Source organism: Myotis lucifugus, unplaced genomic scaffold (assembly GCF_000147115.1).
Source record: "Myotis lucifugus unplaced genomic scaffold, Myoluc2.0 scaffold_3, whole genome shotgun sequence".
NCBI lineage: Eukaryota > Metazoa > Chordata > Mammalia > Chiroptera > Vespertilionidae > Myotis > Myotis lucifugus.
The window spans coordinates 9,238,728-9,261,563 of record NW_005871051.1 but is presented as its reverse complement, the minus strand read 5'-3'; the positions used below and the strand labels follow the sequence as shown (position 1 = coordinate 9,261,563).

Genomic DNA, 22,836 nt, shown 5'->3' with positions numbered 1-22,836 from the left:
ATTCATTCATTCATTCAGTCAGTCAGTCAGTCATTCATTCAGTTATTCAGCAAACAATTTCTGGACTCTAGATTTCTGCTTCCAGTAATGCATCAATTTTCAAAACCCTGGTGATAAAAATACAAATAGTTCTTGGATACATTGAAACAAATACACATTTAAATGCACTGCTTAGCTCAAAGGAAATTAAGGAAATCCTTAAGCAAAATCCTTTGACAAACAGAAAATAAACAAATAAAAAATCAAGCATGAATAATGCTAAGCAACCAAACTTACAGGTTGAGATCGCCCCTTAGGTAAATGCTGATACTAGGAATTTGGAGCTTGGGGAGGTGGAGTAATGATGGTATCTTGGAGGTACACAAACCCAAATATACTTGAGAGTTACAGTGATGACCCTCAAGAAGACCCACAACAGCCTGGCTACACTGGCTCAGTGGTTGAGTGTCGACCTATGAACCAGGAAGTCATGGTTCGATTCCCAGTCAGGGCACATGCCTGGATTGCGGGCTCGATCCCTGATAGCACAAGAGGCAGTCAACCAATGATTCGCTCTCATTACTGATATTTCTATCTCTCTCTCCTTCCTCTCTGAAATCAATAAAAATATATATATTTTAAAGAAGACCTACAACCTTAGTGGAAGGGTGGGCTGAAAACCTTATCCCCTGAATACAGTTTCCTCAGCAAAGGGAGTCCAAGACAATATGCCTTTACTCTGGCTTTAGATAGGGAACATAACAATAATATATATTTTTAAGTAAACTTTTACTTTTAAGAATTTTCAACCATTGAAATTTAAGAATTTTCAATGTCCTCTTATAATTACTAATTCAAATTTATTTTCTCTCAATTAATTAAGCAGTCGAGAAATTCTATGAAAGTGATCCTAGTACCATAAAGAAGCAAAACTAAATCTGCTCTGGAGAAAAGCATATATAAATAAGGCTCTCCAAGATAATCACACATTAAGTCCAACCAAATAGGACATCCTAAAAATCAATTACCAAATTCATTAAAAGAAAAAGTCACCACAAATGAGGGTCAAAAGAAACATGAAAGCGATTTAGACACCAAATTGGAGTTAGATGATAGGTGAAAGTATAGATTTGTGAAAGTATGGATAGACCTAGAGGGTACTATGCTAAATGAAATAAATCAGACAGAGAAAAACAAATACCATATGGTTTCACTTATATGTGGAATCCAAAGAACAAAATAAAAGAACAAACAAAATTGAAATAGACTCAGAGACACAGGAAACAGACTGATGGTTGCCAGAGGGGAGGAGGTTTGAGGGACTGGGTGAAAAAGGCAAAGGGGTTGAGAAATACAGATTTTAGTTACAAAACAGTCATGGGGATGTAGAGTACAGCATAGGGAATATAGTCACTAATACTGTATAACTGTGTATGGTGCCAGGTGGGTACTGGAAATATCAGGGTTAACATGTTGGAAAGTATGTGATTGCCTGCCCACTATGTGGTACACCTGAAACCAATACAAAATAATGTTGGGTGTAAACTGTAATCGAAAAACAAAATGTAAAGTTCTTTAAAAACAACAACCAAAAACCATGTAGCACTACTATACATGGAAAAACAGTATTTTACTAATATACATTAATACAGATAAATACTTTTTAAGAATAAAAAGTGTTTGCCCATTTACATCACTTAAAACATTTCTTGGACACTAGGTCACTAAACTAACCAATAGTAGCCATTTGTAGCCATTTTTTTTCTCTTATGTATGTTAGCAAATAAAAAACCTCCATCACCAGTGTTTATAAATACCTCCAACAACTCCCCGATGGCATTTCATGATATACAAAACTATCTGCTCCTGACACATGCAGGAGGCCGCTCTCTAATCATTGATGTTTCCCTCTCTCTTTCTCTCTCCCTCTCCCTCTCTCTCTCTGAAATCAATAAAAATATATTTTAAAATAATAATAATAAACACACTGAAAAGTGGAAAGAAACAGGGTCTTTGAAGTAATTGTTGAGCCACTGAATTAACTCTCTGATGACCTTACACCAAATTATTTTTTGTTATGTGAGTTAATAAATATATTGAATTAAAAAAAAACACACACAACTATCTGCTTCCTCCCCCATTTTTTTTTCTTTTTGCAGTTGCACTTTGCCTGGTTTAAAAAGGCATGCATATTTTTAACTTTGGTTAATAAAAGGGTTTTTCTTCAAAAGGTAACTCTGAACAGCTTCATTTTGTTTTGATGGGGTATAATTTGTAAGTTGTTTTGTGTGGGTGTGTGGTTTCTAATTATCAATAGTGTGGGAATGAATTCACATTTCAGCAAGAAGTAATCTAGGTTGTTTTAAGCTTTCTCTTTAATTTTTACATATTCATTATTAGTCCTATTATAACTCTGCTTTTATTAGACACAGTTGGGCATCAGGAACCTGTAAAAGGAACATTTTTATACACAGCACGATGTGGGTGCCTTACCAAATAATTACACAGACTGAGTTCTTGACTTCTGGGATACCAAAAATTGACAGGGGATTTTAAAATTCCCCAAACATGTTTTTCATGTTTCTAGCAACCCATAAATGAGGTTGCTCATGGTTAGTCCCCTCTCCATTCCTCCTCCCTGAAATACCTTTGGGCCCCAAATAGGTTTCCAGTATGACCCAGGGATTCGGCTTCTCACCTCTTCCCAAATTATCCCTTTTCCTGTGGTTCTTCTGTACATCTCTGTGCCAGTCCCATGCTAAATGCTCACATTTGTATACCATTTCTGTTATTACATTCAGCATGTGAAGTTTCACAATGTTTAAAATGTTTTCATTTATAAAGATCCATACATTTTTTCATTACCCAATAGGTACATAAATATAGTCTCAATGTAAAAATTCAAATACTATAGATAAAGCAGAAGTCCCCCTTGAATGCCAAACTCCAACTTCTTCCTCAGTAAAGGTGACCACTGTTAATTTTTCTATGTGGTTGCATTTGTATATAAGCACGTGGTATTATCACTGTTTGCATTCCTATTGCTGCTACTAAGCTGTGAGCACTTTGGGGGCAGAATCCATATTCCATAGAACTTAATATGTGTAGTAGTACCTGGTGTAGTGTCTGACACAAGGTAGGTGCTCAAGAAATATTGGCTTAATAAAGGAGTACTGGCTCCTCCCCTTTATGCAGCAGATAACAGAGCTCTCCCGCCTGTATGTGGAAAAGTGGGCCTTGGGATTATTGATGATGTAAGGAGCCATGACTACGGATCAAAGGAGCTTGAAAAGCAGCCTGAGGGGGATATCATGGGCTGGCTGGCTCTGATGCAAAGCTGTGAGTTTGGGCAAGAGAAGCTGAGACAAGATAAAAGGTATAAAAATGGAGCCTAGAGATACCTGAAGTTAAACAAGGCGACACACCAGAAAAGAGCCTCGTGAGACAGAGCTGGGGAAGGTTTCTCGGGGAGGGAGGCCTTCTAAGAGTTCAGTTGGGGTTCTGAGAATGAAAGACCAACACATGGTCAGACAGCACCAGGTGAATAGCTCTGTGAGATGGGAACATGTGAGATGAGGCTGGTGGGTGGGGTGGAGGGTGTTAATGGCAAGAGATAAGGCTGGAAGGGCAGGTCATGGCAAGGTGATGGAGGGCCTGGAATGACTTAAAGATATTGAAATGTATCCCTGTGGCTGGAGACTAAATACGGAAACTAAGAGTTTGTAAGTAGACAACACTCTTCTAGAAATATACATATCTTTTAATAAGTCCCTTCTATCTGCTCCCCCCGCAACAGTATTCACTTATGAAGTTCATGTCTGTATATATACTCACAGACATAAATGCATCTAATATAAAGTAATACTGAAATTATCAAAGTAGATAATGTAGAATATTTCCCATTATTAGTTGTCAATATTATAGCCTTCTCAGATATTACAAACAATAGTTAGGCTTTGACATAGTTTAGATTATTCAAAATAGATTGGGTATCTATTATGCAAGAGCTCATTTTCAGATTTCCCAGGTTGGATTTTAAACCTGTCCTTCCACGTGTTGGCTAATTTTTAGCTCAGAAAACTTCAGAGCTATAACCATTGCTGGGGTGGCTAAATTACCACTCAGATAACACTGGCAACTACATTTTCCATAGAAGTTCGAAATGAAAGGTCTTATAAGCAGATAAGGAATAACCTGACTAGGTCATTGGAATCAAAGTGTCTTCGTTTTTGATTCCACAACAAATTTGCACATGAAATACCTCCCTTAGAGGAGTGATTTTTAATTCTAGGTCTCAATGTAAACCTTTCTAAAATAATCAGGTAGGAACTAAACAGCTTTCTACCTCTTCCCAAGTTTACTCTTGATAAGGGCTGCATTATTTACAGCTAGCAGGTTAGAGTCCAATGATCTTATTGAAATATTCTCATTGCAAAAAGTTGGCTGAAGACATCCTAAAGCTAAATACAAAGGAAAGAAGAGAGAACTGGTGCTCAGACTGTAGGTTACATTTTATAGTGACTATGTTTTTGAGAATGTGATTTGCTTTTACCCCTGGTGTATCTAAGTTCATGCAATAATATTCTGACTGATGATGGGATCTTGGAGTCATCTTTAAGTCACTCCGTATTGCTGTTCCTCTGCAGTTTCAGAGAAAATTCAAGGTTGGATACAGAAAGCTTAACCTACAGTAAAGTTCTGATGTCAAGCATCCAGTTTGTATCATCAGCCATCATGTCATCCTTTAATAACATTTTCCACTGCAGATGTTCACTCTGGCATTTAGAAACACTATTAGAATTGTCAGTTCCAAACCACTGTTTTCCAAACATACAAGACACATATTCCCCATGGATGGCAAAGTTTGAGAGTCAGCCACGTTTGAAAAAAGTTGACATATATAGAAATATGTTCTCCTCTTTATCAAATTATTTTTACCTTTTTAAATAATTAAAAAATACTTAGAACCTATAAATTTTCTAAGTCAGTGCACTCTCAAGCATAGTAAATTTTATCTTCAAAGATAAACTGTCAAATTCTGAATAATGGGAGAGGATAATAAATAATTTTGTTAATGATAATTTTGTAATGTAAATACTAATTTATAGGGGGACAGAGAAAAATATGTCCCAAAATACTCCACATCAACAAAGGTCCACTGGAACTCAGAGAAAAATAAAATAGTTTGTTTTGTCCATCTATATTTAGGGGGGAAAAAAGAAATATAGAACACCATTATAAAAGTAAAAAGTATAATAGTCACTATAAATAAATACAGACTGTTACTAAGTCTGTAGTATGAAGTTTGAATAAAACATGGACTTTTGTTGATAGTAGCTTATTCAATTCTGGAGGCTTTTAATGGGAGAAGCTTCAAGGAAAGACGAGCCTCAGTTCTCTCAGGGACCAGGATGGCTTGCCCTCCCCAGGCCTCTAAAACAAGCTGATTATACTAGAGACATATAATGCTCCATGTAGTCCTAACATCCTGCAATTCCAACATAAATAGATCATTGAAAATATATCTGCAAGAGCTAAAATTTTAGTTCAGGGAAAAACTATATAGCCTATCTGTAAACCCAACCCTTGAATGTAGTGTGTATGTATATGTGTGTGGTCAAGGAGATGTAGCTTGGTTGCGGGCACATCCCCAGTGTGTGTGCAGGAGGCAGCTGAATTGATGTTTCTCTCTCATCAACGTTTCTAACTCTATCCCTCTCCCTTCCTCTCTGTAAAAAAATCAATAAAATATATTTTCAAAAAAAGAAAACTGAGACAATTAATGTCCTTAATTCTCACCCCTTCAATCTACAAATGTATCCATACCCACACGCATCCCCACCACTTTCCCTATAGTTTGACCCACCTCTTTATCTACCCCATTTCCATCTATCACGCTTGTTAGCAAAAGTGCATGCCTTAGCAAACCATTGGCCCAAGGAGGGTAATGGACACATGCAAAAAACCTGGACCTAAACTGTAGGTTGGGGCTAAGCTCAAGCAAACACTTCTGAGATCAGCAAATCCCAACCTACATGAAGATACATGATCAAGGAATGAATGTTTCCTGCTTTATTATGCAGCATAGTTGTAGGAAAAGCTGACTGATACACCGAGAATAAACTTGGATCCTCTTCTTCACTTACTAAGTTTAATTTTAAGAAATCCTCAAGTTTTTATTTCCTAAATATTTCTTATTTTTTTCCATTCCCCTTGCTAATCCATTAAATGTATGCCGATATAGTAGCTGTTAAAAAACAGTTTATTGATCTTTAGATAGAAAGGAAGGGAAAGGGAGAGAAAGAGAGAGAAACATTTATCTAAGAGCGTAACATCCATCAGCTGCCTCCTGCACACCCTCTACTGGGGATCGAGGCTGCAACCCGGGCATGTGCCTTTGACTGGGAATCGAACCAGCAACCTCCTGGTGCACAGAACAACACCCAACCAACTGAGTCACAGCAGCCAGGGCCCTACATAATCTCTTATCTGAGCTATTGCAATGGTCTCTTGACTATTTCCCTTGCTTTTTTTGGTTTGTTTTTGTTCATTTGGTAGGAGTTCCCCATGATCTCACATCTCCCTACTTGATCCTTCTTATTCTTTACTTTGCTTTCCCAACACAATGAATTGTTTATAGTTTCCTGAACATAACATGATGCTTCATGTTTTGATAACCTTCCATATGCCTGAACTGTGGTGGCTCATCGACCTTTTCTATTTCTCAAACTTTCATTTATCTGTAAGATCCTGCTCTGGCAGCGTTTCCTTTCTGAAACCTGGGAACCGATCCTCAACCCCAAGCACAACCAAGCACTATTTCCTCTGTTGGATGTCTCACTGCACTGCCCCTTTAACAGGAAGGCACTGAATATTTAATTAGGTATGTCTTTTCCTCTACCACCTTATAAACATTTTTTTCTAAAGCAGATACCATGCTTTATGTCACTTTGTATCTCCAACATTTAATACAGTACCTGTCACAGAGTGGGCATTTAATAAACATGAGTGGAATTGAAATAATTAATTTTGAAATTTGATTTGTAAAAAAAATATAGTCTCTATTTCCTCATGAAATTCAGAGGTGCACACACATACACCCTATTTAAGTAGTGAAGAATCTCATCTCATTTATAAAAAGACTGACACATATTTTTCTAATTCAATTTGATTCATTGAATTTTAGAGACTAGAGTGTTTGGTAACCTTTGCAACATAGAAAATACAAGGTTGCTTCATAATCAAGCTTGTACAAGAAGAATCCTAGACATATTGCTAATTTTTTATAACTTCCTGAATCCCATGAAAATGTAAAGCAAAGCTGGAACATATAAGAAATGTATAAATTTCTTGTGTCTAAAGCTATATTTATCCAACATAACAAATGACAAAAGCTTTCAAAGTACCCAATAAAGATGTTTGTCCAAATAGATAATCATGCAATGTTACCTTAACCAATTGATAAGGAAAGAAACAGAGTTCAATTCCATTGACTTGAACTAATTCCCCTAACCCACTGACTCCAAGATTTTACTTCCTCATCAACAATAATAATAAAAAGTCATGAAAAACAGCAATCCAATATTACAGTGGTTCTCAACCTTCTGGCCCTTTAAATACAGTTCCTCATGTTGTGACCCAACCATAAAATTATTTTCGTTGCTACTTCATAACTGTAATGTTGCTACTATTATGAATCGTAATGTAAATATCTGATATGCAGGATGGTCTTAGGTGACCCCTGTGAAAGGGTCATTTGACCGCCAAAGGGGTCGCAACCCACAGGTTGAGAACCGCTGCAATATTAGAAGACTCAAATATGAAAAAATGACCATAGTTGGTGTTCCAAACGTTAAATGCATATTTTAATTTAGATATCCCATAAAATATGAAATACTAAGACTCAACAAAATTTATGAAATGTCATTTAATAACTCATTGCTCTTGTATGAAAGTGACTACCCAATCATCTCATGTTTTTAAGAGCTCTATTCCCTTGCAAGATTCAGAAATCACTTTGGCTACATATGGACATTCTAGATTTGATGTTTACCCACGATGCATTTAGGACAGAATGGAAAGTCTGCCAGGTTAGCAACTTGCATATTATACCTCAGCCTTTGCCATGAGGATATACATCACATGCACATTTGCTATAATTTATATATAACACATGTACATCACATGTATTTTTGTCATACATCTCTCAACTTAGCCCACACATTCATACAAATATACATGTGTACACATGCATTCAGGGAAACAAAGGGAAGAATGATCAGATGCCCTTTTCCTGCTCACAGAATTACAGCAGTTTGCAAGAGAAATTATACCCATTGTGTTCCTTGTTTGGGTGGCTGAGGCTATAAAAGCTAAGTAAGAATTCATGGGATCTCTTGATGCGTGTATCATGTCTTCCAACTAGAACTTTGTCTCACTCTTATATTCTTCTCCATTCCTGGGAGTGTGAAGTATTAGGTCCATTCTGGTGGAAAATGAAATGCCACAAAAGCATATAGTATCTGGATTCATATCCTAAACCCACTAGTTAACAGCTGAGAGAACAAGTCCTTAAATGCCCTGAGCTTCAACTTCTTCATCAGTAAAATGCGTTAAGACATCAACACACCTATTGGCTGCAACATACCTCATGTAGAGACATCCCCTAGATTGTTAACGAGTATTTGCTCATTAATTGATACACTTGTCTCAGAAAAGGTCTGGACTTACTGCCAACCATTACTTTTACAGACTTGCCTGTTTTACAGCTCTATAGACAGGTGTTGGAGAATATAAGAAATTAAAATAGAAATCGGAAAGCTTTTTAGTCCATTTTGCTAATTAATGTGTCAGAGCTCATAAAGAAGAACTCGCTGGCTTTCTTCAGCACTGCATCATCGTAAAGAGCTGGGTCAGCAAAGATCTCTGCAGACAGTCAATACATATTAAAACAGCTCCACGCAGTAAATCAAAACAACAAAAATGAAGACACAGTAAAAAAAAAAGTAAAATTTATAAGTCCTTTCTGTCTGAATGCCGAGGAGCATGAAACTATTGGTTTAGGTGTCAATTCAGCACGTAGAAAGAAAGAGAAAGGAATGATTCCTCCGTGGACATTGTTTGTGAGTCCTTATAGTCAACATTAAAGCATATATATATATATTTTAAACAGCTATGCCAAATTTGATGTCATTTTCTCTGGATCCTAATGTTCCTTTATAATATTTAATATAAATCAATATTTAATGCTTTTATTATCTGAAATATATATATATATATATATATATATATATATATATATATATATATATATATATTGCTGAAGTTTTTGCTTTTCCCCTGCATTGCTAGGATTTGAATTTTGCCAGAATTCAATAGTGAGATAGCTAGAGAAAGAGGTCAAAGATGCCTCATTGTTTTGCCAGGTTCTCTGAAACTTGTGATTTTTCTTAAAAGAACCAGATGAAAGGCAAAATTTTGTTCCTAACTCCTTTGGGTGGGCCTCTCCATTCCGCAGATATTAATACCTCAGGCACATGGAGGAGGACCCTGCACAGATACAGGGAGAATCATCCTGCTGTCTTTCTCGCCAAGGTCTGAGATGTGATGCATTGCCAGGGGGAGGCCCTGAGCTGGGGCATCAGAGGAGCCTCGGGAAGACTGGACTGATTCCAGAAGGGCTGCGGGAACACTACCTTCTAGGCCGAAAGTGCTAGAAAGATGATCTTACCTGAGCTTTCAATTTGATCTGAGCTCTGAAGAATCAACCATTTAAAGATTAAGCCAAGGAAAGGGTGCCAAGAATATTGTCACAAGTTTGGGAGGAATCCAAGCCAGTCCAACAGATGGAAATTGGCACGGAATGGCTCTCTACACACTAAGTAGCTGACGCAGAAGAAATTTAAACTCAGATGAATTTATTAAAATGTTGCATATCATCCCGAACAAGAGGATGGGTGATAGATCTAGGTCAGCATATACGACGGAATTTAACTTACTATGGTCTTGGATAGCATGACAACTGGTCACATTTCTATAATTAAAAATAGACAGAGGGAGGTATTCTTTCTTCTTAGCAAAAGAGAAACCACTTTTTTCAAACCTAAATATTCCAGAGAAAGAACCTGGGGCAGGGAAAGGTGAAACAAAAAGAAGTTGAATGATACCTTTTGACTTTGTAAGACTGGTATGATCATGGAACATTGTACATTACAGTTCAAACTGGTAACTAGCTTAGGTCACAGACTGGGGCAGATTGAGACTACCGTTATATATTAGGTGGCTTTTAAAAATGATTTTGTAACTAAAAGAGGTTGCCAGAATTAAACGGACCCTTAATCCTCTTTCACTACCACCACCTATGCCTAATGAGAAATTGCTAGGAAAAAAAAATGCAGAACACAGCCTTTTATGTGAGGGATGAGTTCCTGAGGATCGTTATAATTCAAGACTAATTTTCCAAAAGAAATAAATGCAGAGGATGGCGAGGGTATATTTTGAAGTATATAAACTTACAATGTTAGTAGCATATTTTTCTTTAATGCTTCTTTGTATTTTTTTAAAAATGTCACTAATGCTTTACAGAGCGCTTTCGCTTTAACTCTGACGTGTATAATTCCAGGGGCTTGCTTAGCCCTCTTCGTTGTGTTTTGTCATGTGCCACTTTTGCTCCAAAGTTATCAAGTATGTTTTGCAGCATTTGCACTGGTTCCACAGACAGCTGATTAAAAAGTCAAAGACGCTGTGATAGGATTTAGAAGTTCTTAAAATATAAGGATAGTGAATATTATAATGAGAGTTTATTATAACTCCAAATCTTCTTTAAAACAACTGATGTATGTAAACAGTCTGGCTCATGGAAGTAATATAGAGACCTCTGGTTCTATTTCTATCCATCAGCTAAAGCAAAGCCACCGTGTGGAGCTTACAACTAACCTACCTGACAGCTTTCAGATTATGCTATTTTTAAAACTTAGAAGACTATTTTAAGTTTTGTACTTAGATTGATTCTTCATTAATATTTTTGTAACACAACATATAAAAACCTATCATTCAAATTTACCTAAAATATTACAGCAATATACTAAGGTAACAATGTTCTCACTTTTAAAGGCTGATAATAACTTTTAGTTACTGGCTATTCGTACTTTGTTTGGAAATTAAAAATATTTGAATAAGATTTGATTTCTTGGGGAAAAAACCCAGAAGGTCTATCATTGGCTCTTTTTTATTTTATTTTTTTTAATTTATTTTTTAAATATATTTTATTGATTTTTTTTATATTTTTTAATATATTTTATTGATTTTTTACAGAGAGGAAGGGAGAGAGATAGAAAGTTAGAAACATCGATGAGGGAGAGACATCGATCAGCTGCCTCCTGCACATCTCCTACTGGGGATGTGCCCGCAACCCAGGTACATGCCCTCGACCGGAATCGAACCTGGGACCTTTCAGTCCGCAGGTCGACGCTCTATCCACTGAGCCAAACCGGTTCCGGCTTTATTGATTTTTTTACAGAGAGGAAGGGAGAGGGATAGAGAGCTAGAAACATCGATCAGCTGCCTCCTGCACACCCACTACTGGGGATGTGCCTGCAACCAAGGTACATGCCCTTGACTGGAATCGAACCTGGGACCTTTCAGTCCACAGGCCAATGCTCTATCCACTGAGCCAAACCGGTCAGGGCGATTGGCTCTTTTTTAAAAACCAAACTGATAAACATTCTTAAAACTGCTTCCACTTTTCACCTTGCAGCCTAGCCCAGTGTGTAAAAAGGCATTGACCTTCAAGTATTACTATGGCAGAGAACTAACCGCCTGCAGTACCATGCATTGAGGATGAAAATAACAGGCTATCCTTGGGGCTCCTTGATCATGAGAACTTCCCTCTCAGACTCCTCAATGCATGTCCAGTAGTAGAGCATTTCATGGATGAGGATGACGGGAATGAGCAGCATGTGGCGATTGCTCAGCCCCACAGAAGTCTTTTCTTTTGCAGTGATCTAACCTCTGAGGCCCTTTCTTAGGAGAAGCAAAAAAGAAAAGAAATTTAAAAGTTGTGAACCAGCCCTTCCCTGCTGTTTCCACTAGAGAATCTGGAGAAGGAATAAAAGAAAAAAATCATAACTGTGCCCTGGAACATGATGGAGGTAATGAGGCATCAAGGCCACTTACTGCTGAAAACATAATTGGCACATAAACACAGGAGACGCTGGTGGTGGGGAAGACTTCATTGTTTCAGAAACAGAGGGATGTGAACACATTATACCCGTTTTGTTGTTTGGAGTGGCAATTCTACGAGTAAAATGGATATTCCCTCACCCCAACAGTGCACCCCTAGAGAACTTCAGTGTTTTCAATTACTGTGAATAAATGAAGGAAGGGCAAAGGGATAGAAAGCAGGACACTTGGCAATAGAGAAAAAGCTTGGATTTTTAGACCTGAAGGTTTCTGATAGAGAAAGCCCCAGTAGACACTGGGACCTTCTAGAGAACCTCTAGGAATCTCATTCATGAGTCTAAAGAAAGATAATATGATCATTGTGGGTGGGTACAATCCCCTTTGATGACAGGCAAAAAGACGTTTGTTTTAATCCTCACCCAGGGTATATTTTTTTTAGGGAGAAAGGAGGGAAAAGAGAAACATCAATCAGTTGCCTCCCATATCTACCCTGACCATATAAACCCACAACCTACGTATGTGCCCTGACTGGGAATTGAACCCGTCACCTTTTGGTATAGGGACGACGTTCCAACCAATCAACCAAGCAACCCAACTGAGTCAACTGGCCAGGGCAAGACTATTCTTTCTTGATGAGAAAGAAATAAGCAAAATTTTCTTATTCTGGAACTCTCTGTCCAATCACTTTATGCGAAAGTCATGATGGGAAAAATTTTCAAACTTTCTGGGGGTTTCTTTATAATTTTTTTTGTTGTTCTAAGTGTTCAGCTGGCATACAGTTTTAAGATTTTGGATTTTATAATCATTTTTTTTGGAAACGTTTACTCTTTCCTCTCAAACATTTTGAGTCAGCATACATTATGCCACTACATACAGAGCCAAGCAATAATTCATCTTTGTGGAAGTCAGAGACATCTCATGTATTAATTACCAAGCCTTTCAGTGACTGGTGGATGGAAATAGGTTCCAACTGCTACTCAAACACAGCCAGGGATTTCCAGGAAGGAGAATAGAAAGTCAGTTACAAGGAATTTCTTACCCAATTTGTGTCCAGCCAATGAATGGACTTTGCTTTCATCTGGCACTGAGAAGAAATAAGAGAGACAAGGATCAGCCTGCCTGTAAATAAGTCATTTTAACAATAAATTAATATAGATTCATAATAAGTTAAATATTTTACTGGCAAGGACTTAAGAAAAATTTTCCCCAGCCTCCCTGGGACACCTCATTTCTATTGGTAAATATGTTCAGAATAGCTATAAAGAAAGATATATTTATTAGGCTTCTAATTTTCTTTTAATTTTCAATACTTTCAGTTGTGTGTTTTTTTTTAAACTGGGTTATTGTTTGCAAAAAGAGGAGCTAAACTCATGGACTAGAGATGTATAATATATAGTAAAACTCTTTAAACACAATAGAAATATGTATAAACATTCAATATTGAGCTTCTATATCTGATAAACCTGGAGTAAAAGTTAACAGATTTATAATCCTTCTGAAAAATATTAAAATAAACAAAATATGAAACAATGACATTCAAGAGGTTAGACATCGGACAACAGAGACTAGTGACTCCTGAGAAATGAGAAACAAGTAAGATGAATCCTACAATTGCCCTAGTTTACTGCATGGAGCGTTTCCAGGCTGTGGTGCAGGGATGGGAACAGAGGCAGAGCCCAGTGATATCCCAGCTTGAGGACATGCAGCTGGGTGTCCAGGAAACCAAGGCAGACGGAGTCTGCAGAGCAGAGAACTGCAGAGAGAGCTATTGAGAGGAGCCCCTCATATATTTAGTTGAATACCGAGGATCGCATGCATGTGAGGAAACTACCCAAGACCTGACAAAGAACCACCCCTAAGTAGAAAGGGAGCAGTGTCCAAAGTTGACACAGGGCTGAGAATAGGCACTATTCCCAACAGCCATAGTGAAAATCTTCCTAATTCAGGAGCATCAGTTAGGATACAAAGAGGAACCTTGCTTCAGTAGTGGAAGAGACAAATAACTCCAGATTAATCCAGCTCTAATGAAATAGATACATTTGTCAAAGACACAAATTAGCAAAGCTTACACAGGAAGAAATAGATAAGCTAAATAGTCCTATAGTTCGATTCTTTAATAAATTTTTAGTTAAAACTCTCCCATAAAGGAAACTCTAAACAGATAGCCTCACTGGTAAATTCTATCTACCAAACATTTAAAGAAGAACTAATATCAATTTTATATAAATTCTTATTTCAGAAAATTCAGAGGAAAGGATATTTCCCAATGCATTCTAAGAGGCTGATATTACCCTGATATCAGGCAAAATATTATCTGAAAGCTATTAACTAATATTTCTCATGAACACAGATGCAAAGTTCTTAACCCTTAAGCTTCTCTGCATGATTATCACTTTAATATTCAATGACAGCTGTTCATTATTCGCCATGTGCTGTTGTCCATGTTAGTCTATGAAACTCTACTGCTCAGGGTTGAAACAAGGTGAGGGGAACTTTGCTCACAAGGAGGACCTCCTCCATCTTCCCTAACACTACATTGGTCTCAGAGTAATGTGCCCCTCCCTCCTTCCTTTGCCTACCACAGTCAATCCTATTTCATTAACCCAGCTATTAAATATCATTCAATCTTCCCACTCCCACCTAGCCTACTTTCCTAAGTGATTTATTTTTTTTAGTTAAAACCACTGCATGTCTGTAATTTTTCTGGAATTAAATGCTTAAAAATCTTGTTATAGTATTCTTCATACTTCCAGTTGGATATGTCAGTTTGTACTTATTAGGCTCCATGTTGGGGGCCAAATTCTGTCTTTCCCAAGTCTAAAAAACTTAATTACAGTGGAATCTAGAGTATAAATAGAAAAATATTGGAAAACAATCATAATGATTAAAAAATACTAGTCACTAATTATTAAGTACCTGTAATTGCAGGTTCTTCCCTATGTACTTTATATCTTATTATCATTCATTTAATCCTCACAATGATCTGTCAAGATAGGTGTCATTATTATCCTTATTTTATAGACAAAGAAACTGAGGCATGTCTCCTAGGTGGAGGATAGGATTCAGAAATTAAATATGGCCCTCTTACACTCTGCTATAAAGGTGACAAGTCGCAGAAAACTTGTTATATTTTTTTGAATCATCAATTAGATAAATTAAACACTTGACCAACATCTATATGTTAGAAAGCTACTATCCTTTTTATTTGAACATATGTTATTAAACAGAAATCTGTCTGTGGTGAATGGTATTAAGTGTTAGCTATAATTATTTTAAGCATTTTTGGAAATCTACAATTCTAGTGGATTCAAGCTAAAATATCCATTCCCATTTCACAGATGAAAAATCACTAGTCTGAGTTAAAATTCTGACTTGGACATGTACTAGTTGTATGCAATTTAACTTTCGGTGCCTCAATTTCATCATATGTAAAATAAGAATAATATGGCTTACTCCATAGATTTGAAGTAAAATTACATGTGTAGGTTTGTGCAAAGTACTTATAAGGTCATATAGAAAGTGCTTACAAAATATTAGCTATTATCATCATTATTAATGAGAAACTAAGTAGAAAAGTGGAATAACATAACGAATGAGATAGATGTGGGTTGAATCCCAGCTTTACCAGGCAAGTTACAAAGCCTTTTTATTTTTATTTTTTATTTTTTAAAATATATTTTATTGATTTTTTTACAGAGAGGAAGGGAGAGGGATAGAGAGTAAGAAACATCGATGAGAGAGAAACATCAACCAGCTGCCTCCTACACACCTTAAATCATTGAGACCACCACCCCCCACTGGGGATGTGCCCGCAACCAAGGTACATGCCCTTGGCTGGAATCGAACCTGGGACCTTTCAGTCCGCAGACCGACGCTCTATCCACTGGGCCAAACCGGTTACGGCTACAAAGCCTTTTTAAAAACAACAACAACAACATGCTTTTATTGATTTTACAGAGGAAGGAAGAGGGAGAGAGATTGAAACATCAATGATGAGAATCATTGAGCGGCTGCCTCCTGCACACCCACTACTGGGGACCGAGCCCGCAATCCAGGCATGTGCCCTTGACTGGAATCTAACCTGGAACCCTCAGTTCCCAGGCCTATGCTCTATCCACTGAGCCAAACCAGCCAGGGCACAAAGCCCTTTTTAACCTTAGTTTCCTCATGTAAAAAATTAAATAAAAACACTACATAGGGAGTGGTGGGAATAAAATGAAAAATATGTACAAAAACACTTAGTACAGTGCCAGTTACATATTTCTCAATAAACGAAAGCTTTTGATAAATGAAAACTGTGAGAGTGGCAAAGTTTATGAATTTGGTGGTGGTGGTGGTCTCAATGATTTAAGTTGCCTGGGATTATAAAGGGATATAGGGAGAAATAACTGATCAGACTGGGCTTTTTAATCATTATCTTATGGATAATCCAATACCCACAGCAGGTATGACCTCCCAGTTTACTCCCAGTCCTAGTTCATTGCTTAGGTGAAGAAAAGCAAAGGAAACATATTACTCACACTACATGGTCTTATTATATACAGTTATTCTGAAAAAGAGATTCATAGAAAGGTAGGACTGTATTGTTTTGTTTTGTCTGTTGTTTTGTTAAACAGACATAAGTTATCCCATTAAATCTAAGCCAATTTTAGTATTATTGCAAATTTCCCAGTCATATTAGGTTAAACATGGTACTTTCCTAATTTTTCAGCTGCATTACTGTCTATTATTCTTAGTAGGAATACTTATTATTTTAATTGACAATTTGAAATTATTTAGAACAGTAACATAAGCTTTTTTTAACAACAGTGTAGAAAATCCAAATGAGTGATAGGCATAAAAAGTAGGAGTCTCTCTCCAAAATATTCACTGACACAGATATCTATCTTTAGGACAGAAGATAAATGAATAAATATAATAGAAAAGAGAGGGAACTGTAATGACTTAATTAATAGAATACATTTTATTTAAAAGGTTAAATTGGGAACAATCTTCCTTTATGCACATGCTTAGTGCCTGGAAGTGATTTAAATAACAGTGGCAAATAAGAAAAGGAGGTAAAATTATACACACCATCACCATTTATTTTTAAATGACAAGTGTTATAATTAATACTCAACTTCCTTTATAACTCACATTACCTTAGCAGGGTTCTCAACCTTCTGGCCCTTTAAATACAGTTCCTCATGTTGTGACCCAACCATAAAATTATTTTCGTTGCTACTTCATAACTGTAATGTTGCTACTATTATGAATTGTAATGTAAATATCTGATATGCAGGATGGTCTTAGGCGACCCCTGTGAAAGGGTCATTCGACCGCCAAAGGGGTCGCGACCCACAGGTTGAGAACCGCTGCCTTAGAGCTACTATAAAGTTATCTCTTGAGGCTGGAGCTAAGGTCTAGTCTTTTCACTGCATAATATTTAGATAGCACGGCAACTGGAACAGTAGCAATGTGATTATGACAGGTATGTCATTTCAAACCTTATTTACAAGACCTTATTTATAGGGCTGGTGTGGGAAAGGTCTCTCATTCCAAAATGCGAAGGTACCGAAAGCATCATGTAAGAGAGTGTTGATGGAGCAAGAGCCAAAGTCTTTTGTTCTAGTTCTGATGACAGATTGTTCTTTCTTCCTTTTCTTTTCTTAAAGTTTCCAGAGCCTATTATATTCCCTTTCTTGTCCTTCAGTTTTACCTAAGAAATGATACTACTTGCTCTTGATCACCTTAAAGGGATATTACAGCAATTGAAGAGATACCAGTGGAATGCCGAGTCCTGCTGAAGATGAAATTCAGACATTTTTATTGTAACTATTATGAAATACTTATAGGGTGCTATGGACTTGTGCCTCCAGAGAGATCTTTGGATTTATTCAGATAATGGGATGTCTATACTAAGCTCGCGCTTCCTAGTATTCAACTCCAGACTGATGGGCACCTCTTGATTTAAGTACTGGAAAGTGTTTCATAAGGAGGCCACTCTTGGGTTTGGAGGTTTCCTAACTCCATGGTCCACCCTCTGTCCAGGATGACCTCTCTGGAAAACACAGAGCCTGCCCGCCTATGTTTCCAGTTACCTTGGTTGTAGACCTTTGAGTTCATCAGAACTGCTCAAAATCAATGGCACCTTTTTAAAAAGAGCAGATAAACACACGTTGCCTTTGAATTTCAACCACGTTCACTGTATGCAAGAGAAACCGTAAATAAAGAAATTAAGAGGAGAAAATCTATGAAAAAGATGGCACTCCGAGAACTTATTAGTGGCAAACATTAAAGTGCATAAACATATCGGCTCCCCAGTAGGATCCATTTATATTAATATAGTGATCACTTAAAGTGTTTTATTCTTTTGTCAGGCCCTCTTGTACACTTCAAATGCATTCTCACTGGGGGGAAATAATCCCCTGGCTTATTGATAGCATTTGATACGCATTCTATAACATAAGTGACTATTAGGAACTGCACTTGCTTCATAAAAATTTGCAGAACAGTGGCAGATTTGGTGAGTTAATGGGCCCCATATGCTCTTCTTAAGCTGACAGAAGATGGTATATTGCTAACATGCACAAATCTCTTCAGATGAAGATTGCCATCAGCCACAGTTATTCTTGTTGAGAATGCCAACCCTTTGTCACGAATGGGGGATATGCAAATGTGTTCAGATCCCCACTTCATGGTGAGGTACTTCCATGTAAAGCAGCACTCTAAAATATGATGCAATGCTTGTCTTTTACACAGGCAGCTCCATTTCTTTTAGTTTTTGATTTCCATATCTGTGACAGAATAGAGACTGCAGCTTTGAAGGTGATGTTTGGCACAACAAAAATACATCTTCTAATGAGGCCATCAACTCTTGTCCTTGAATAGTTTGCTAGGAAACTAAATATCAAGTAATTCCTTAATGGTTAATAAACTTGTTTCTGAGAGTTGTTCCTTCAGAACTTTTTAAGAAAAAGGACACAGTTGCCAATATTAAGAATCCATTTTATTCGCTTTTAGTAGATCGATTTCTGTGCCCCTGATTGATTTTCAGAAATTTCAAGGAAGGCCAACCTGTTATAAGTTGTAAATTAAGTTCCCTCCTTTACTGCATTGATTTATAGTGTTTTCTTATATCGATGGCTACTTGGCACACTGTTTCTCTTCAGGGAGAATTTTGAGTATCAGCACTACGCATTTTTATGTGTTGAAAAATTCTCCATTTCTTGAAACCAAAAAACGCAAAAACAACATACACAACGCTTTTGCTGAAAAAGGGGTTAGGAAGTTAGTACAAGATAATGATGCCAATGTTTATCTTGCCATCTCTCTTAGCAGGCTTCCCCAAAGCACCATGCTCCTCCCTGGCCGGCTGGCTGTTCTGACAATAAGCTAGTTAGAACTCAGTAGCTGAAGTTTTCTAATATTATAGTGTATCTCTCAGCCAGGGTGCCACAGGACAAAAATGAGGACCTGCTTCCTCATCGTTAGCCAACTACTCCTTCCTTCACAACTTTTTAGCCATCTCTTTAAAATTCCCTTTCTTTCTTCATGAATCTCGGGGGAGCTTAAATCTAAAGTTAGGAAAATCCCCTACTTTTCACATATTCTTACACTATTGTGTTTATCTCATTAAAGAGTACTGGGAAAATCAAATCATTTTATCACAAATTGACTAATTAATTTGTTTGGCGTGCATTCAATAGACACTGTCTTTCTCAAAGGAATCAGATACTGTCTGAGCTCAAGTACCCCTTCCTGGATCCGTGTGGGAGTGAGGTTCCTGGCTTGTTAGTTTCCTGACATGAGTGCTCTGATCAGGACTCTGCAACTCTCAAGACTGATTCTCTAGACCAGTGGTTCTCAACCTTGGCTGCACATTTGAATCACCTGGGAATCTTTTTAAAATCCTGATTTCTGGGCCTCATCCTCCGGAAATTCTGTTTCTTTGTTATGGGGTGGGGACACAACATTAGTAACAAGGAAACAGAATTTCCGGAGGATGAGGCCCAGAAATCAGGATTTTAAAAAGATTCCCAGGTGATTCTAATGTGCAGCCAAGGTTGAGAACCACTGCTCTAGATATTTCTGGAGTTCACTCTCTATGCAGTTCTTTCTTCTCTGTTACTGCACTCTACCCACCTTGTTTTCCCTGGATTCTCAGCCCCATTGCCTCCACTCAGATATGAAACAACGGGATATATATCTTACAGCAAGTTTTTGTGGAGTGGTATTATTTGATTTTTCTGGAATAAGTTGCAAAATTATTACACTATTTAATAAATGGAAACATCTTTGTGCTTAAAACCACAGCTTCCTAAACCATAGGACCAATGGTCCTAAGATACCTTGAGTAACTCTCACCCAAAGCTAAGAATGTGATCAGTGATTAAGAGCATTATTCTTTGGAAGTGCCATCACCTGCTTCTCTCCTGCATGAGGACATCATGAAATCAAGGCTGGAACCAAGGGCCACTCAGAGGGTATAGCTGCGCTGGTGAGTGGAGAGGGAACCGCATGGAGGCCCAGGGCTACTCCCCTGTTCTGATGGCACACATGCCATAGTCACGAGGACAGTCAGTCACAAGTCCTCCTTCTGGGTCTCCTAACCGGACCCAAGGCTTTTCTATTCGATGGCCGATCTTTGGAAATTGCTTCCAACTTGCTCTTGACCAACTCCATCTCCCCAACTCTACTAGACATCTCTTCAACTCAGCCCAGATTAGCCCATGCTAACTATCACTTGCATCATTTTTCTACCTCACCAAAAGCCTTCACTAAATTCAACTGCCTAGAAAATAATAGTCTCCTTAGCCTGATATTGAGGTTTGAATCCCTTTTACTTTTCTCATTATATTTTCCTCTATTCTCCTTTTACTGAAGTCATAAAGTAATTCCTGGTTTCTTCCCATTTGGCTTTCTCCTCAGGGGGAAATGCCTGGAACCTCACGTGTACAAATACTATTTTATTGCTCCTCCTGGGCCCAGATCCCCATTATAACCTCCTCTTTGTAGGATATTCTCTCCATCTGTTTCCCCCAGGACACTTCAGCTTCACTTCCAAGCAAATGCACCACTTTCTATCTGTATTATGTTGATTTGTATGCAACTTCAATGAAGATGCAGATAGCATTTTATTCATATCTCCATGGTAAACAGCAACAGATTACAAAGGTCCTCAAAGGTCAGTTGTATGGAGTCTCTGTCCTTTTTTGCATGATGAGGAAAAGATGCCTATGTGAGACCCCTCCCAGGAATCTTCTTTGTGTGAATTCTTGGGATCTACCAGGTTTGGACTATTTCTACTACTCAGAGTATGAAAACTGCTGTTTCCTAGGCCATTGGTAAATATTCTGTTATCGGCAAGAAATTGATACCGATGAAGCCATCAGAAAAGAAGGGCTCAGACTATTCTGTAAGTCCCACAACCATTTTTCTCTATGAGCAAGTGAAACAACACCTTTTTTATAACATGTGTTATAATCCCACTATTTATAATGCACATTTCCACATAGTGATTCTATCTTTAACAGGGAAGAGGAGGAAGGAAACTAAACTTGTTGCCAACTTACGTGTCAGAAATCATGCTAAGCATTTTAACATGTGCTATCTCACTTAGTCCTTACAGAGCTCCGTGAGCTGGGCATTACAATCTGCAGTTACAGAGCAGGTAACTGAGGCTCAGTGGGATTATGTCATAAAGTTAGCAAGTGGGACAGCTGGGATCCAAAGGGTTCCTGACATCAAAGCACAACTTCCTTCTACTATGTGAGTCTGAGAGCTAAGATTCTGCTGATGGCTTCATAATCAAGAACTACATATTTCACTAGTCACCACTACCTACCAAAAGTAGAATTTCCCAACAAACTACATGCAAGAGCCCATGATGTCTCTTAAAAATGGCTGGTGAAGCTCTCACAAGTTAAGCAATAGAGTTGTCATAAGTTGTTGTGAGGCTCATACACCTGGAAATTGTTACCAAGGGGAAGCATGGACTATTGTTCAGGTGTCAGGCAGTAGGAAAGGGAAAGAGACAGCGTTAGCTCTTTTGGCAGCCAAACGGCACTATTGTTGGCTCATCATGTGTACAGCAAACTGAAATCCTTTTTATATTAACTCCTGTTAAGCCAGGACTTTGTCCAAGAAATTCCTGTGGAGAGCCAATGGCAGCATGCTGGGCACTGGGATTGTGGAGGGACAGCCTTGAGCCTGTACCAGCAGGGTTTTTATCACACAACTAATGTCAGAAGTATTATCAAACCTTCTGGGACAAAGCTTCCTATGGCTCTCACCTCGACAGATGTGATAACCCCCGGACTGAACTTTGGAATTTTACACTTATTCCCTATACATTATTTCTCCCCCCCCCGGCCCCCACAACACACTACCCAGACCCAGGAAAGTGGTGTAACTGTTTAAAACAACCAAGAAATCTCAACCGGCCAATCTTTTAGCCCACAGCCTCTCAAAAAAGTTTTCCCTCTCCGATTTAAGGTCACAAGGATTAAAATTTTACGGCCCCCCAACCCCCAACGTGAGTTGGGCCGCAGGGGCCCTTTCCCCAGGATCATTCTTTTCCAGGGGAACCCATTCGCCGGCGCCTTTAGGAAGCCCAATCCGGGCCGAACTGGAGGACCCTAAAACAATGAAATTTCAATCCCCCTTAAAGGGCAAAGTGTTTTTATTTTGGATATT

At 37.9% G+C, this 22,836-nt stretch overlaps 1 protein-coding gene across 1 annotated transcript in view; it reads right to left on the bottom strand.

The window, feature by feature from the left end:
* PARD3B (par-3 family cell polarity regulator beta) overlaps positions 1-22,836 on the bottom strand; it is an 812,619-nt gene that overhangs the window by 308,035 nt on the left and 481,748 nt on the right. Inside the window, exon 16 of the mRNA XM_023760488.1 lies at positions 13,199-13,243. Coding sequence (XP_023616256.1) covers positions 13,199-13,243 — 45 coding nt within the window. The remainder of the gene's footprint in view (positions 1-13,198; positions 13,244-22,836) is intronic.